The sequence below is a fragment of the Octopus bimaculoides genome, chromosome 29 (assembly GCF_046866305.1).
Source record: "Octopus bimaculoides isolate indiv1 chromosome 29, ASM4686630v1, whole genome shotgun sequence".
In the NCBI taxonomy this organism is placed as follows: domain Eukaryota; kingdom Metazoa; phylum Mollusca; class Cephalopoda; order Octopoda; family Octopodidae; genus Octopus; species Octopus bimaculoides.
Genome location: NC_142956.1, coordinates 16,793,518 through 16,809,467, shown reverse-complemented (window position 1 = coordinate 16,809,467; position 15,950 = coordinate 16,793,518). Strand labels below are relative to the sequence as shown.

The 15,950-nt window shown below is 36.5% G+C and overlaps 1 protein-coding gene across 28 annotated transcripts in view; it reads right to left on the bottom strand.

The window, feature by feature from the left end:
• LOC106875166 (uncharacterized) overlaps positions 1-15,950 on the bottom strand; it is a 144,749-nt gene that overhangs the window by 85,593 nt on the left and 43,206 nt on the right. The window contains exons 31-47 of one of the 28 annotated variants that reach the window (XM_089345539.1): positions 15,596-15,667; positions 15,189-15,260; positions 14,076-14,147; positions 13,577-13,648; positions 12,464-12,535; positions 11,965-12,036; positions 11,703-11,774; positions 11,299-11,370; positions 9,834-9,905; positions 8,143-8,214; positions 6,913-6,984; positions 6,414-6,485; positions 6,153-6,224; positions 5,750-5,821; positions 4,486-4,557; positions 2,203-2,274; positions 1,146-1,217 (exon numbers count right to left, since the gene is read on the bottom strand). The exons of 15 other annotated variants lie outside the window; for them this stretch is intronic. In XM_089345539.1, the coding sequence (XP_089201665.1) occupies positions 1,146-1,217; positions 2,203-2,274; positions 4,486-4,557; positions 5,750-5,821; positions 6,153-6,224; positions 6,414-6,485; positions 6,913-6,984; positions 8,143-8,214; positions 9,834-9,905; positions 11,299-11,370; positions 11,703-11,774; positions 11,965-12,036; positions 12,464-12,535; positions 13,577-13,648; positions 14,076-14,147; positions 15,189-15,260; positions 15,596-15,667 (1,224 nt within the window). The remainder of the gene's footprint in view (positions 1-1,145; positions 1,218-2,202; positions 2,275-4,485; positions 4,558-5,749; positions 5,822-6,152; positions 6,225-6,413; positions 6,486-6,912; positions 6,985-8,142; positions 8,215-9,833; positions 9,906-11,298; positions 11,371-11,702; positions 11,775-11,964; positions 12,037-12,463; positions 12,536-13,576; positions 13,649-14,075; positions 14,148-15,188; positions 15,261-15,595; positions 15,668-15,950) is intronic. 12 more of the 28 variants (XM_089345540.1, XM_089345541.1, XM_089345546.1 and 9 more) reach the window with 12 other exon arrangements.

Sequence of the window (15,950 nt, the reverse complement as noted above, 5' to 3'; positions counted from 1 at the left end):
ATAATTGTGGGAGTGAGTGTTGATGATGATGTTATGGTGTTGGTGGTGATGTTTTCTGTTGGCGATTGTGGAAAAGAAATAGAAGTTAAGAAGAAGACAAAGAAGAAGAAGAAGAAGAAAAAGAAGAAGAAGAAGAAGAAGAAGAAGAAGAAGAAGAAGAAAAAAAGAAGAAGAAGAAGAAGAAGAAGAAGAAGAAGAAGAAGAAGAAGAAGAAGAAGAAGAAGAAGAAGAATTGTTACATAAACAATCAATTGAGAGTAAAACATTTTATTTTAAAATGAAAATATTCCCCAAAAGACTTACAAATAATATACGAGGTGATGTGAAAACGTTGAAAAGAAATGACACAAACAAGAGATAAATTGTAAATAGTTTTGGATGAGGAAGAAAAAAGAGTAGATGCGGTATCTCCAGATATTCTGTCTAAACGGTGAACAGGTGACGTCGACTTTTGTCATACAGGTAGCTTCTAAGCTCCTCTCCTACTGACTAGATGCGCGTGCTCTGAGAAACATATTACAAGATTTCTGTAATACGCCAGTGTGGACCTGAACCAAACACATGTGTTCTTTTCGATCGTATACTAACAGGATTTACACTGAGCGAATAGGCAGTAATACTATAGCTTATCCAGGTTTGAAAACTGTCGCCTACTCCGATCACAAGTTTGCAATTTGTAAGATCGACTTAGATAAGACTTAAATACCGAAAGCTGAACATATCGTTTGCAGCACGTAATGCGTACAGGGAATGGGGATCAACAATTTAGTTAATCAAAAGATGGGATCAACAATTTAGTTAAGCAAAAGATTATAATAAATAATATACAATAGGACATACAAGCACAAGTCGTACACTCGTGTACATTCAGTCGTCCTGCAAGATACAGACTTACATTTGCGCATACATAATCAAAATCATATGCATTAATTATCAGAAACTCATACATAGGCTCAGAAACTGATATTCACACACACACACGAACCTTTCCGAGTTATTCACAAAGAATAAATAGTCCAGTGGAAAGCAACTGAGTGTATATGGTGCGTCAAGGAGAGCGAGAGAAAAAAGCAAGCATGGAAAGACATTAAATGTTTAGAATTATATTGTCCATAAAAGAGAATAAAAAAACTAATGCAACTTACATAGACTTTAAACTGGGAAGATCTTGAAAAGATCCAACTTCTAATTCGGTGATATTATTTTCATACAACTCTCTGTAACAAAAACGTGAGGCGTGAAAAAATGTACACAGGTCCGAATGAAATGTAAAATATATTGCCTAAAAATTGAGGAAAGTGATGATGATGCTTATGATGATGGTGTAGATGTTGATGGTGTAGATGTTGATGGTGTAGATGTTGATGGTGTAGATAAAGATGATGGTGATGGTGGCTGACGTGATGTTGGTTGTAATGTTTGTGATGGTGGTGATGGATATGATCATAATTTAGTGTTCAAGTTGATGATGCTGATGCCGGTGGTTGTGGCATTGATGATAACGATGATGATGATGGTGATGATGATGATCAGGATGACGATGATGATGGTGGTGGTTGTGTTTATGATAATGGTGTTGATGAGAAAAGTTATGCCAATGATGGCTTTTATGATGGTGAAGGAGTTGTGTAGCTGGAAATATATTCCGAGAAATAAAGTGAATGATCAAGAGTTGGAAGGTTAGAGATATTTATATATGATTAAAGTTAATCATAAAAATACAATTACAAGATTGATACGCGACATTCAACTTTGATCCAGAGCTAAACGCAGTAAATATTATACAGAAATGAATACAAGTTGATACACTAGTATTGAACCCCGCCCGCCATACTCGAAACATAAGCATATGTATACACGTATATAAAATGTGCAAAAATATACATCTACAAAATGGTGCAAAAATATACATCTACAAGGGTTATTCAAAAATGTTATTTAGATTCCATCTACAGTTAAACACCGTATGTAATCTACATACATACACTCACCTCCATTCATCCATACAGAGATGCATACACATACATGTACCAAATGCTTCCCCTCAAGCATCACGCTCCCATATATCGCACATCTCGTAGTTTGGCTCATACTCACATTCACATACATTCACAAACTGTAAATTGCATCTCTAGAAAGACATTACTGATTTAGAAAGACATCGTCAACGAAATACGATAAAGGTAGGTCGATTCTACTTACAGATCTGTTAAACTGGAAAGATTTCGGAATGTTTCTGCTTTGATTTTCTTAATTTCATTTTTGTACAATTTCCTGAAACATAACATTGAGATAAGAACAATTATTGAACAAATTTGTGTCTAAAGAATTGGATGATGGAAGAGATGAAAAGTAGATTAACGTCATGATGGACTTCATGATGATGTAGTAGATAATGATGTTTTGGTTGGGGGCAGTGATGAGTAAGAGGATATGGGAGAGGAGAAGACATAATTGTGGGAGTGGTGATGATGACTTTATGATGTTGGTGGTGATGTTGGTGGCGTTCATGATTGTGTATGCGGAAAAGAGAAGAATGAAAAAACGAAGAAGAAGAAGAAGAAGAGGAAGAATTATTAGATTAACAATCAATTAAGAGTGACAATATTTATTTTAAAATGTACAAATAATATATGAGGTGATGTGAAAACGTTGGAAAGAAATGGCATGAATCGAGGGAAAACTAGGGCAAAAACAAACGCAATAACACCCACACTCACGCTCTCTTAAGCACACCCACACACTCTCACACATTCGCATTCACTCATACATGTCCCACATTATCGTTTTTAAGACTGAATGAATCCTTTACAACTTTGTAATTGGTTGTCATATTCCCTCTTGCCCCATCAATCCAGCCAAAGCTTTACACTACTACTACTACTACTACTACTAATAATAATAATAATAATAATAATAATTATTATTATTATTATTATTATTAATATTATTCAGCAGGCTTATTTCTATCACGTGATTTCACTGCACTACCGAGCGCTGTAGTTTGTTGTGATGCTATTATTTTTACTTTATTGAAATTGTTTTACGTAGGATGTGTTAGATGCCTAGTGGTGCTATTTTCAGTAAGTTATATATATTTGTTAGTCTTGGTGTTTTTGTCATGCGCCTACTATGATGGAATGTTTTCTGTCTGTTTCCAAATCATACTATTTTGAAAATTTCTCCATTTCTTTCAGAGGAACATTGTCATCTGTTGGTATTGATACATCGATTAGAAAGCATTTTCTTAATGATCTCTGACAACTATATCCGGACTATTGGCCTGAATTTCTATATCTGTGTGCATTGGCATATCCTCTAGTATGGTTGCTTTCTTAGTGTCTACAACAACTTTTTTCCTGTTATTCTTCCATAGTTTTGGTATAGCTTCCAGTGTATATAGACCCTATCTCAGTCGTGTCTGAGAAAATATTCCTCCTTAGCCAGAACTGTTGATCCTTGTCCATCTCTACATATTCTGCAGTAACTTCTTGTGATTCTTTTCATTATATGTTTTTAGTAATTTCTGGTGGGGAAGCTTTGGTCTTGTGCCCCAATTTAAAAATCCTTCAGACTCTGATTTGAGTCCTGAGCTTTTCAGCCATTGCTGTAATTTTGCTTTGTCTATTTATTTTGCGTTTAGTTTAACCCAGTATTTGCTATCAAGCGGCTTTTCTTGCCTTCGTTTTATCATAATCCGTTGTTGCTACAGTTTTAATTCGGAATTCAGTTGCTTTACAGCTTTTGTTTTTTTCTTCTTTTTCTTCATCGTTGATAGGTAGTATGACTTCGTTTTTGTATTTGTCAGCTTCCTTAAAGACTGCAAATAGTTGTTTTGGTTTGCTCATGTTTTGCGGTTATTTGTATTAGTTTTCCTTGCTTCTGAAGTAGATATTTTTGTAGTCCTATGGTGGTTATTATGTAAAAGTGTTCTAGCTGTATAAGGCCTCTCTGCCACCTCCCATACGTTGTATATATAACCTTTCTACGTCATATTTTCAGTGGTGCATTCTAAATCCTGTCATTAGTTTTCTGGTTTTACTCTCTATTATGATTAGTTCATTTACGGTGCAGCTAAATATATTGTAGCTGTAACTTATAACTGGGACAGCTAGAGCGTTGATACCTATTATCTTGTTTTTTCTTATTGAACTCTGTTTTCGGTATTAATCTAACTTGTGTATTCTATTCCCTACTTATATCTCTTTCATTTGCGTCTATGTGAAGACATTACAGATCTAGAAAGATATCGTCAAAGAAATACTATAAACGTGGGTTGATTCAACTTACAGGCCTAAGAACTCGTGGCGAAGATCAGCACGAAAGGAACTAGAGAAAGGGGGACATTCATGGCCGAGTATAAGTACAGAAGCGAAAAATTATGCGACATGAAATTCAATTGTAAGTGGCCTATACTCCGCGTTGGAGGGTGAAAGGCAAGAAAGAATGTTAATAAAAGAGAATCAAAGAACTAATGCAACTTACAGAGTCGTTAACCTGGGAAGATTTTGAAAAGATCCAACTTCTAATTCGTTGATATTATTTTGATACAACTTTCTGTAACAAAAAAAAGGGAATGGTGAAACAATGCAAACAGGTTCGTAATGAAATATAAGCTATAATGCCTGAAAATTGAGGAAACAAGACGATGATGACGACGGAGTAGATGATGATGATGATGATGATGATGATGATGATGATGATGATGATGATGGTGGTGATGGTGGTTGTCATGGTGTTGGTTGTGATGTTTGTGATGGCGGTGATGGGTATGATGATAATTTAGTGTTGAAGTTGATGATGATGATGCTGATGCTGGTGGTGGTGGTAAAATATAATAATAATAATAATAATAATAATAATAATAATAATAATAAATGCCCGGATTCAGTACCAGGCAGTGACTCTCATGGCTTCTGATCTTAACTGATTGGAAGTGTTATCATGTACATTGTTTTGTCTTGGTATAAAAGATGGGCTACAGCAAATATTCTGCTTAATACCACAGATTTGCTTGTCAGTTGTTTGACCTTAACCAGTTGAGCATGTTCTTTGGTGGCTGACGATACGTGCATCTCTGATCACGAGCAGAAGTAGTGGGGAAGCATCATAGAAATGTGTTGAGAGGAATTATTTGGGGTTTGAATAATTCACCTTTGGAAGGAGGAGGAGGAGGAGGAGGAGGAGGAGGAGGAGGAGGAGGAGGAGGAGGAGGAGGAGATGTAGAAATATAATATGAAAAAGATGCAGACGAAGTACAAGACGATCAAAAAAGAAAAGAGAAATGGAGGAGAAATTTGAATATGTAAACAAGGAAAGAAGTAGTAGTGGTGGAGAAGGAAGAATAAGTAGAAAAAGAAGACGAAGAAATAGATGAAGAGGAGGAAAAGAAGAAAGAGAAACTGAAGGAGACGGGTAGAGGGAAAAAGAACAGCCACCATAACAACGAGAATGGGAAAAAGTAGAAGGAGAAGGAGAAGCTGAACAGTAGGTGACGAATCCGAAGTACAACACGATGCAAAAACGATGAAGACGTAGACGGTGGTGGAGGAGGAGGGGAAGAACAAATAGAAGAAGTAGAACAAGGTGGAGAAGAGGAAGAAATAGAACTACAGACAGGTAAAGAAGCAAAAACAGATGTAAAATGAGATGAAGGTGACACGCTATAAATTGCGTCTATAGAAAGAAATTACAGGTTTAGAAAGATATCGTCAAAGAAATACTATAAACGTGGGTTGATTCAACTTACATGTTTGTTAAACTTGAAAGATTTCCGAAGGTTTCTGCTTTGATTTTCGCAATTTTGTTATTGTACAAATTCCTGGAACATAACATTGAGTCGAACAAATTATGGAACAAATTTATGAATAAATAATTAGATGAGGGATGATATGAAAAGTAGATTACCATCAATATGAACTTCATGATGATGTTGTAGATAATGTTGAGTAGGGTGGGAGCTGTGATGAGAATGATGATGCGGCAGAGGAGAAGATATTATTGGGGAGTGGTGATGATGATGTTATGATGCTGATGATGGGATGAAGTTAATTTTGATCATTGTGAAAAAGATGAGGATTCGAAAGGGAAGCCATTGAATGTCCAGAATTATATTGTTAACAAAATGGAATAAAGAAACTAATGCAACTTACAGAGCCGTTAAACTGGGAAGATTTTGAAAAGATCCAACTTCCAATTCATTGATATCATTATTGTACAACTCTCTGTAACAAAAAAAAAATGAACAGTGAAAAATTGTATACAGGTTCGTAATGAAATATAAGATATGATACCTAAAAAGTTTGGAAAGTAGACGCTGATGGTGGTGATGATGACGGGGCAGATGATCATCATGATGAGGGTAAAAAGATATCGTCAAAGAAATACGATAAACGTGGGTTGATTCAACTTACAGAGTTGTTAAACTGGAAAGATTTCGGAAAGTTCCTGCTTTGACGTTCTTAATTTTATTATCGTACAAGTTCCTGAAACATAACATTGAGTAAAGAACATTTATTGAACAAATTTGTGTCTAAAGAATTGGATGATGGAAGAGATGAAAAGTAGATTACCATCAAGATGAACTTCATGATAATGTAGATAACGTTGGGTGGGATGAGGGCATTGATAAGCATGAGGATAGGGGAGAGGAGAAGAAATAAATATTTTCTCCCTAAATCGAAACTTGATTCGTTCTTTGCCATAGCTCCATAGGGTAAGCCTAAGAACTCGTGGCGAAGATCAACACAAAAGGAACTAGAGAAAGGGGGACATTCATGGCCGAGTATAAGTACAGAAGCGAAAAATTATGCGACATGGAATTCAATTGTAACTGGCCTATACTCCGCGTTGGAGGGTTAAAGGCAAGAAAGAATGTTAATAAAAGAGAATCAAAGAACTAATGCAACTTACAGAGTCGTTAAACTGGGAAGATTTTGAAAAGATCCAATTTCTAATTCATTGATATTATTATCAAACAAATTTCTGTAACAAATAAGTGAACCGTGAAAAAATGTATACAAGTTCGTAATGAAATATAACATAACGCCTAAAAATTTAGGAAACAAGACGATGATGACGACGGAGTAGATGATGATGATGATGATGATGATGGTGGTGGTTGTCGTGGTGTTGGTTGTGATGTTTGTGATGGCGGTGATGCGTATGATGATAATTTAGTGTTGAAGTTGATGATGATGATGCTGATGCTGGTGGTGGTGGTAAAATATAATAATAATAATAATAATAATAATAATAATAATAATAATAATAATAATAATGATAATGATAATAATAATAATAATAAATGCCCGGATTCAGTTCCAGGCAGTGGCTCTCATGGCTTCTGATCTTAACTGATTGGAAGTGTTATCATGTACATTGTTTTGTCTTGGTATAAAAAGATGGACTACAGCAAATATTCTGCTTAATACCACATATTTGCTTGTCAGTTGTTTGATCTTAACCAGTTGAGCACGTCCCTTGGTGGCTGACGATATGTGCATCTCTGATCACGAGCAGAAGTAGTGGGGGAACATCACAGCCATGTGTTGAGGGGAATTCTTTGGGGTCTGAATAATTTACCTTTGGAAACAGAAGGAGGAGGAGGAGGAGATGTAGAAATATAATATGAAAAAGATGCAAACGCAGTACAAGACGATACGAAATGAAAAGAGAAATGTAGAAAAAATTTGAATAAGTAAACAAGGAAAGAAGTAGTAGTGGTGGAGAAGGAAGAATAAGTAGAAAAAGAAGACGAAGAAATAGATGAAGAGGAGGAGAAGAAGGAGGAAAAGAAGGAAGAGAAGCTGAAGAAGACGAGAAGAGGGAAGAAAAACAGCCACCATAACAACAAAAAGGAGAAAAAAATAGGAAAAGGAGAAGCTGAACAGTAGGTGACGAACACAAAGTACAACACGATGAAGAAGTAGACGGTTGTGGAGGGGGAGGGGAAGAACAAATAGAAGAAGTAGAACAAGGTGGAGAAGAGGAAGAAATAGAACTACAGACAGGTAAAGAAGCAAAAACAGATGTAAAATGAGATGAAGGTGACACGCTATAAATTGCGTCTACAGAAAGACATTACAGGTTTAGAAAGATATCGTCAAAGAAATACTATAAACGTGGGTTGATTCACCTTACATGTTTGTTAAACTGGAAAGATTTCCGAAGGTTTCTACTTTGATTTTCGCAATTTTGTTATTGTACAAATTCCTGGAACATAGCATTGAGTCGAACAGATTATGGAACAAATTTATGAATAAAGAATTAGATGAGGGATGATATGAAAAGTTGATTACCATCAAGATGAAAAGTAGATTAACATGATGATGGACTTCATGATAACGTTGGGTGGGACGGTGAAGTGGTGATTATCATGATGTTGGAAAGGAGAAGAAATAATTGTTGGAGTGTTATTGATATTGTGATGCTGATGATGGGGTGATGTTGTTAATTTCGATCATTACACATAATCGTGGAAGGGTCAGATACCGTCCAAATATAGGGGACAAAAGATTCAGGGAGGACTGGCCCGGAGTGGAACTAGAAATACTTCTCCAGATCATGTCCCGAAAACTTCAATCCCGGACAACCTCCCTCTCCAAAACGGGATAGTATTGCACAATGACTGAGTGGGGAAAGGCCGCGTTGTTCTGTTTGTGGAGAAACTACTCATCTGCGAGCATTCTAACCTCAACTGCTAGAAAGTGCAAGAGTTGGAAGGCTTCCCACTGCTATCAACGCCAGGACGAGGACAACAAACAACAAACACCAGCATCGGTAAAAACCATCAGCAACGAGACAGAAGTGATTCCCCTCCATGTAGTTGCTCAAATATGTGTGAATGTAGACAAAATAGCCCTACTCTAATGATGCGTTTGTACGCTGGTGAATTTGAGGAGAGGTGCGCCCTTTCTGTGCACCATCGAAGCATCGGGTTGTTCAGGATTAGGGTTTACCTGAGCCAAACCTGGATAGTCATCACAGCCATTGGGGAAATCTCATTGCAATATGTTTCTTGTTTCATGTGTTTTGTTATTATTTTCGGAACTGTTTACTCGTTGTTTTGCGTAAAATCCCCAGTGTTCCCATCTACGGTGTTGTCCCCTATACGTCGGCACTTGTGGCCAATAAATGAAATTATTATTATTATTATTATTACAAGTAGTAGTAGTAGTATTCCTTGCTGCTGTTGCAGTTGTCGCAGTCTTTCTTTCTGTCGTAGTGGAGGAAGAAAGAGGAAGATGTAGTGGTAGAAGACAAAGAGGAGAAGGAGAAGGAAAGGAAACGATCAATAGAAAAGAAGTTATTTATGCAGACGGATCTTTTGTGTTTAGGATGATGAAGACATAGAAAAGTGTAAAATAAATTACTCTGACTTGGTAGGTGTTGCAACATTTAAGCATGTATAATGTAATTCACAATAAACAATTACAACATAGAACCATGAATGGTAATCAGCGTTGAACGAGATGTAAACATAATATATAATATACAAAAAGATATACAAATTAAGTCTATACCCTTGTGTACATTCACTCATATTGAAAGACACAGGCTTACATATGCAGATACATGCACAAAAACATATACATTAATTATCAGAAACTCATACATAAATCCAGACACTGATATTCACACAGACACAAACACACACAACACACCCATACACACACCTCAGACATTCACAAAGAATATCATATTCCTGTGGAAAGCGACTGAGTGTATTTATTGCGTTAAGGAGAGTGAGAGAAAAAAGAAAGCATGGAAAAACATGAAATGTTTAGAATTATATTATGAATAAAAGGGAATCAAAAATTAATGCAACTTACAGAGTCGTTAAACTGGGAAGATTTTGAAAAGATCCAATTTCTAATTCGTTGATATTATTTTTATACAACTTTCTGTAACAAAAAAAAGTGAATCGTGAAACAATGCAAACAGGTTCGTAATGAAATATAAGCTATAATGCCTGAAAATTGAGGAAACAAGACGATGATGACGACGGAGTAGATGATGATGATGATGATGATGATGATGATGATGATGATGATGATGGTGGTGGTGATGGTGGTTGTCGTGGTGTTGGTTGTGATGTTTGTGATGGCGGTGATGGGTATGATGATAATTTAATGTTGAAGTTGATGATGATGATGCTGATGCCGGTGGTGGTGGTAAAATATAATAATAATAATAATAATAATAATAATAATAATAATAATAATAATAATAATAATGATAATAATAATAATAATAAATGCCCGGATTCAGTACCAGGCAGTGGCTTTCATGGCTTCTGATCTTAACAGATTGGAAGTGTTATCATGTACGTTGTTTTGTCTTGGTATAAAAAGACGGACTACAGCAAATATTCTGCTTAATACCACAGATTTGCTTGTCAGTTGTTTGACCTTAACCAGTTGAGCATATCCCTTGGTGGCTGAGGATATGTCAGCCCGGATGCAGTACCAGGCATTGGCTCTCATGGCCTCTGATCTTAACTGATTGGAAGTGTTATCATGTACATTGTTTTGTCTTGGTATAAAAAGATGGACTACAGCAAATATTCTGCTTAATACCACAGATTTGCTTGTCAGTTGTTTGACCTTAACCAGTTGAGCATGTCCCTTGGTGGCTGACGATATGTGCATCCCTGATCAGAAGCAGGAGTAGTGGGGGAGTATCATAGCCATGTGTTGAGAGGAATTCTTTGGGGTCTGATTAATTCACCTTTGGAAACAGAAGGAGGAGGAGGAGATGTAGAAATATAATATGAAAAAGATGCAGACGAAGTACAAGACGATAAAAAAAAAAGAGAAATGGAGGAAAAATTTGAATAAGTAAACAAGGAAAGAAGTAGTAGTGGTGGAGAAGGAAGAATAAGTAGAAAAAGAAGACGAAGAAATAGATGAAGAGGAGGAGAAGAAGGAGGAAAAGAAGGGAGAGAAGCTGAAGGAGACGAGAAGAGGGAAGAAGAACAGCCACCATAACAACGAGAATGAGAAAAAGTAGAAGGAGAAGGAGAAGCTGAACAGTAGGTGACGAATCCGAAGTACAACACGATGCAAAAAAGATGAAGAAGTAGACGGTGGTGGAGGAGGAGGGGGAAGAACAAATAGAAGAAGTAGAACAAGGTGGAGAAGAGGAAGAAATAGAACTATAGACAGGTAAAGAAGCAAAAACAGATGTAAAATGAGATGAAGGTGACACGCTATAAATTGCGTCTATAGAAAGACATTACAGATTTAGAAAGATATCGTCAAAGAAATACTATAAACGTAGTTTGATTTAACTTACAGGTTTGTTAAACTGGAAAGATTTCTGAAGGTTTCTGCTTTGATTTTCGCAATTTTGTTATCGTACAAATTCCTGGAACATAACATTGAGTCGAACAAATTATGGAACAAATTTATGAATAAAGAATTAGATGAGGGATGATATGAAAAGTAGATTACCATCAAGATGAACTTCATGATGATGTTGTAGATAATGTTGAGTAGGGTGGGAGCTGTGATGAGAATGATGATGCGGGCGAGGAGAAGATATTATTGCGAGAGTGGTGATGATGATGTTATGATGCTGATGATGGGGTGAAGTTAATGTTGATCATTGTGAAAAAGATGAGGATTCGCATGGGAAGACATTGAATGTTCAGAATTATATTGTTAACAAAATGGAATAAAAAAACGAATACAACTCACAGAGCCGTTAAACTGGGAAGGTTTTGAAAAGATCCAACTTCCAATTCATTGATATCATTATTGTACAACTCTCTGTAACAAAAAAAAAAATGAACAGTGAAAAATTGTATACAGTTTCGTAATGAAATATAAGATATGATACCTAAAAAGTTTGGAAAGTAGACGCTGATGATGGTGATGATGACGGGGAAGATGATGATCATGATGATGGTAGAAAGATATCGTCAAAGAAATACGATAAACGTGGGTTGATTCAACTTACAGAGTTGTTAAACTGGAAAGATTTCGGAAAGTTCCTGCTTTGACGTTCTTAATTTTATTATCGTACAAGTTCCTGAAACATAACATTGAGTAAAGAACATTTATTGAACAAATTTGTGTCTAAAGAATTGGATGATGGAAGAGATAAAAAGTAGATTACCATTAATATGAACTTCATGATAATGTAGATAACGTTGGGTGGGATGAGGGCATTGATAAGTATGAGGATAGGGGAGAGGAGAAGAAATAAATATTTTCTCCCTAAATCTAAACTGGATTCGTTCTTTGCCATAGCTCCATAGGGTAGGCCTAAGAACTCGTGGCGAAGGTCAACACAAAAGGAACTAGAGAAAGTGGGACATTCATGGCCGAGTATAAGTACAGAAGCGAAAAATTATGCGACATGGAATTCAATTGTAAGTGGCCTATACTCCGCGTTGGAGGGTGAAAGGCAAGAAAGAATGTTAATAAAAGAGAATCAAATAACTAATGCAACTTACAGAGTCGTTAAACTGGGAAGATTTTGAAAAGATCCAACTTCTAATTCGTTGATATTATTTTTATACAACTTTCTGTAATAAAAAAAAGTGAATGGTGAAACAATGCAAACAGGTTCGTAATGAAATATAAGCAATAATGCCAAAAAACTTGAGGAAACGATGATGACGATGGGCTACAGCAAATAATCTGCTTAATACCACATATTTGCTTGTCAGTTGTTTGACCGTAACCAGTTGAGCATGTCCCTTGGTGGCAGACGATATGTCAGCCCGGATGCAATACCAGGCAGTGGCTCTCATGGCTTCTGATCTTAACTGATTGGAAGTGTTATCATGTACATTGTTTTGTCTTGGTATAAAAAGATGGGCTACAGCAAATATTCTGCTTAATACCACAGATTTGCTTGTCAGTTGTTTGACCTTAACCAGTTGAGCACGTCCCTTGGTGGCTGATGATATGTGCATCTCTGATCACGAGCAGAAATAGTGGGGGAGCATCATAGCCATGTGTTGAGGGGAATTCTTTGGGGTTTGAATAATTCACCTTTGGAAACAGAAGGAGGAGGAGGAGGAAGAGATGTAGAAATATAATATGAAAAATATGCAGACGAAGTACAAGACGATAAAAAAAGAAAAGAGAAATGGAGGAAAAATTTGAATACGTAAACAAGAAACGAAGTAGTAGTGGTGGAGAAGGAAGAATATGTAGAAAAAGAAGACGTAGAAATAGATGAAGAGGAGGAGAAGAAGGAGGAAAAGAAGGAAGAGAAGCTGAAGGAGACGAGAAGAGGGAAGAAGAACAGCCACCATAACAACGAGAATGAGAAAAAAGTAGAAGGAGAAGCTGAACAGTAGGTGACGAATCCGAAGTACAACACGATGCAAAAACGATGAAGAAGTAGACGGTGGTGGAGGAGGAGGGGAAGAACAAATAGAAGAAGTAGAACAAGGTGGAGAAGAGGAAGAAATAGAACTATAGACAGGTAAAGAAGCAAAAACAGATGTAAAATGAGATGAAGGTGACACGCTATAAATTGCGTCTATAGAAAGACATTACAGATTTAGAAAGATATCGTCAAAGAAATACTATAAACGTGGGTTGATTCAACTTACAGATTTGTTAAACTGGAAAGATTTCGGAAAGTTCCTTCTTTGATGTTCTTAATTTTATTATCGTACAAGTTCCTGAAACATAACATTGAGTAAAGAACATTTATTGAACAAATTTGTGTCTAAAGAATTGGATGATGGAAGCGATGAAAAGTAGATTACCATTAAGATGAACTTCATGATAATGTAGATAACGTTGGGTGGGATGAGGGCATTGATAAGCATGAGGATAGGGGAGAGGAGAAGAAATAAATATTTTCTCCCTAAATCGAAACTGGATTCGTTCTTTGCCATAGCGCCATAGGGTAGGCCTAAGAACTCGTGGCGAAGATCAACACAAAAGGAACTAGAGAATGTGGGACATTCATGGCCGAGTATAAGTACAGAAGCGAAAAATTATGCGACATGGAATTCAATTGTAAGTGGCCTATACTCCGCGTTGGAGGGTGAAAGGCAAGAAAGAATGTTAATAAAAGAGAATCAAATAACTAATGCAACTTACAGAGTCGTTAAACTGGGAAGATTTTGAAAAGATCCAACTTCTAATTCGTTGATATTATTTTTATACAACTTTCTGTAATAAAAAAAAGTGAATGGTGAAACAATGCAAACAGGTTCGTAATGAAATATAAGCAATAATGCCAAAAAACTTGAGGAAACGATGATGACGATGGGCTACAGCAAATAATCTGCTTAATACCACATATTTGCTTGTCAGTTGTTTGACCTTAACCAGTTGAGCATGTCCCTTGTTGGCTGACGATATGTCAGCCCGGATGCAGTACCAGGCAGTGGCTCTCATGGCCTCTGATCTTAACTGATTGGAAGTGTTATCATGTACATTGTTTTGTCTTGGTATAAAAAGATGGGCTACAGCAAATATTCTGCTTAATACCACAGATTTGCTTGTCAGTTGTTTGATCTTAACCAGTTGAGCACGTCCCTTGGTGGCTGACGATATGTGCATCTCTGATCACAAGCAGAAGTAGTGGGGGAGCATCATAGCCATGTGTTGAGGGGAATTCTTTGGGGTTTGAATAATTCACCTTTGGAAACAGAAGGAGGAGGAGGAGGAAGAGATGTAGAAATATAATATGAAAAATATGCAGACGAAGTACAAGACGATAAAAAGAGAAAAGAGAAATGGAGGAAAAATTTGAATACGTAAACAAGGAAAGAAGTAGTAGTGGTGGAGAAGGAAGAATAAGTAGAAAAAGAAGAAATAGATGAAGAGGAGGAGAAGAAGGAGGAAAAGAAAGAAGAGAAGCTGAAGAAGAAGAGAAGGGAGAAGAAGTACAACCACCATAACAACGAGAATGAGAAAAAAGTAGAAGGAGAAGGAGAAGCTGAACAGTAGGTGACGAATCCGAAGTACAACACGATGCAAAAACGATGAAGAAGTAGACGGTGGTGGAGGAGGAGGGGAAGAACAAATAGAAGAAGTAGAACAAGGTGGAGAAGAGGAAGAAATAGAACTATAGACAGGTAAAGAAGCAAAAACAGATTTAAAATGAGATGAAGGTGACACGCTAAAAATTGCGTCTATAGAAAGACATTACAGGTTTAGAAAGATATCGTCAAAGAAATACTATAAACGTGGGTTGATTGAACTTACAGATTTGTTAAACTGGAAAGATTTCCGAAGGTTTCTGCTTTGATTTTCGCAATTTTGTTATTGTACAAATTCCTGGAACATAACATTGAGTCGAACAAATTATGGAACAAATTTATGAATAAAGAATTAGATGAGGGATGATATGAAAAGTAGATTACCATCAATATGAACTTCATGATGATGTTGTAGATAATGTTGAGTAGGGTGGGAGCTGTGCTGAGAATGATGATGATGAGGCAGAGGAGAAGATATTATTGCGGGAGTGGTGATGATGATGTTATGATGCTGATGATGGGGTGAAGTTAATTTTGATCATTGTGAAAAAGATGAGGATTCGCATGGGAAGACATTGAATGTTCAGAATTATATTGTTAACAAAATGGAATAAAGAAACTAATGCAACTTACAGAGCCGTTAAACTGGGAAGATTTTGAAAAGATCCAACTTCCAATTCATTGATATCATTATTGTACAACTCTCTGTAACAAAAAATAGGGAGCAGTGAAAGAATGTATATAAGTTCGTAATGAAATACAAGATATAATAGCTAAAAAATTAGGAAAGTAGACGCTAATGATGATGGTGTAGAAGATGATGATGATGACGATGATGATGATGGTGGTTGTCATGGTGTTGGTTGTCGTGGTGGTGTTGGTGATGTGGTAATGGATTTCATGATAATTTAGTGTTCATGTTGATAATGATGCTGATGCTGGTGGTGATGATGATGATGCTGACGGCGGTGGTGGTGGATATGACGAT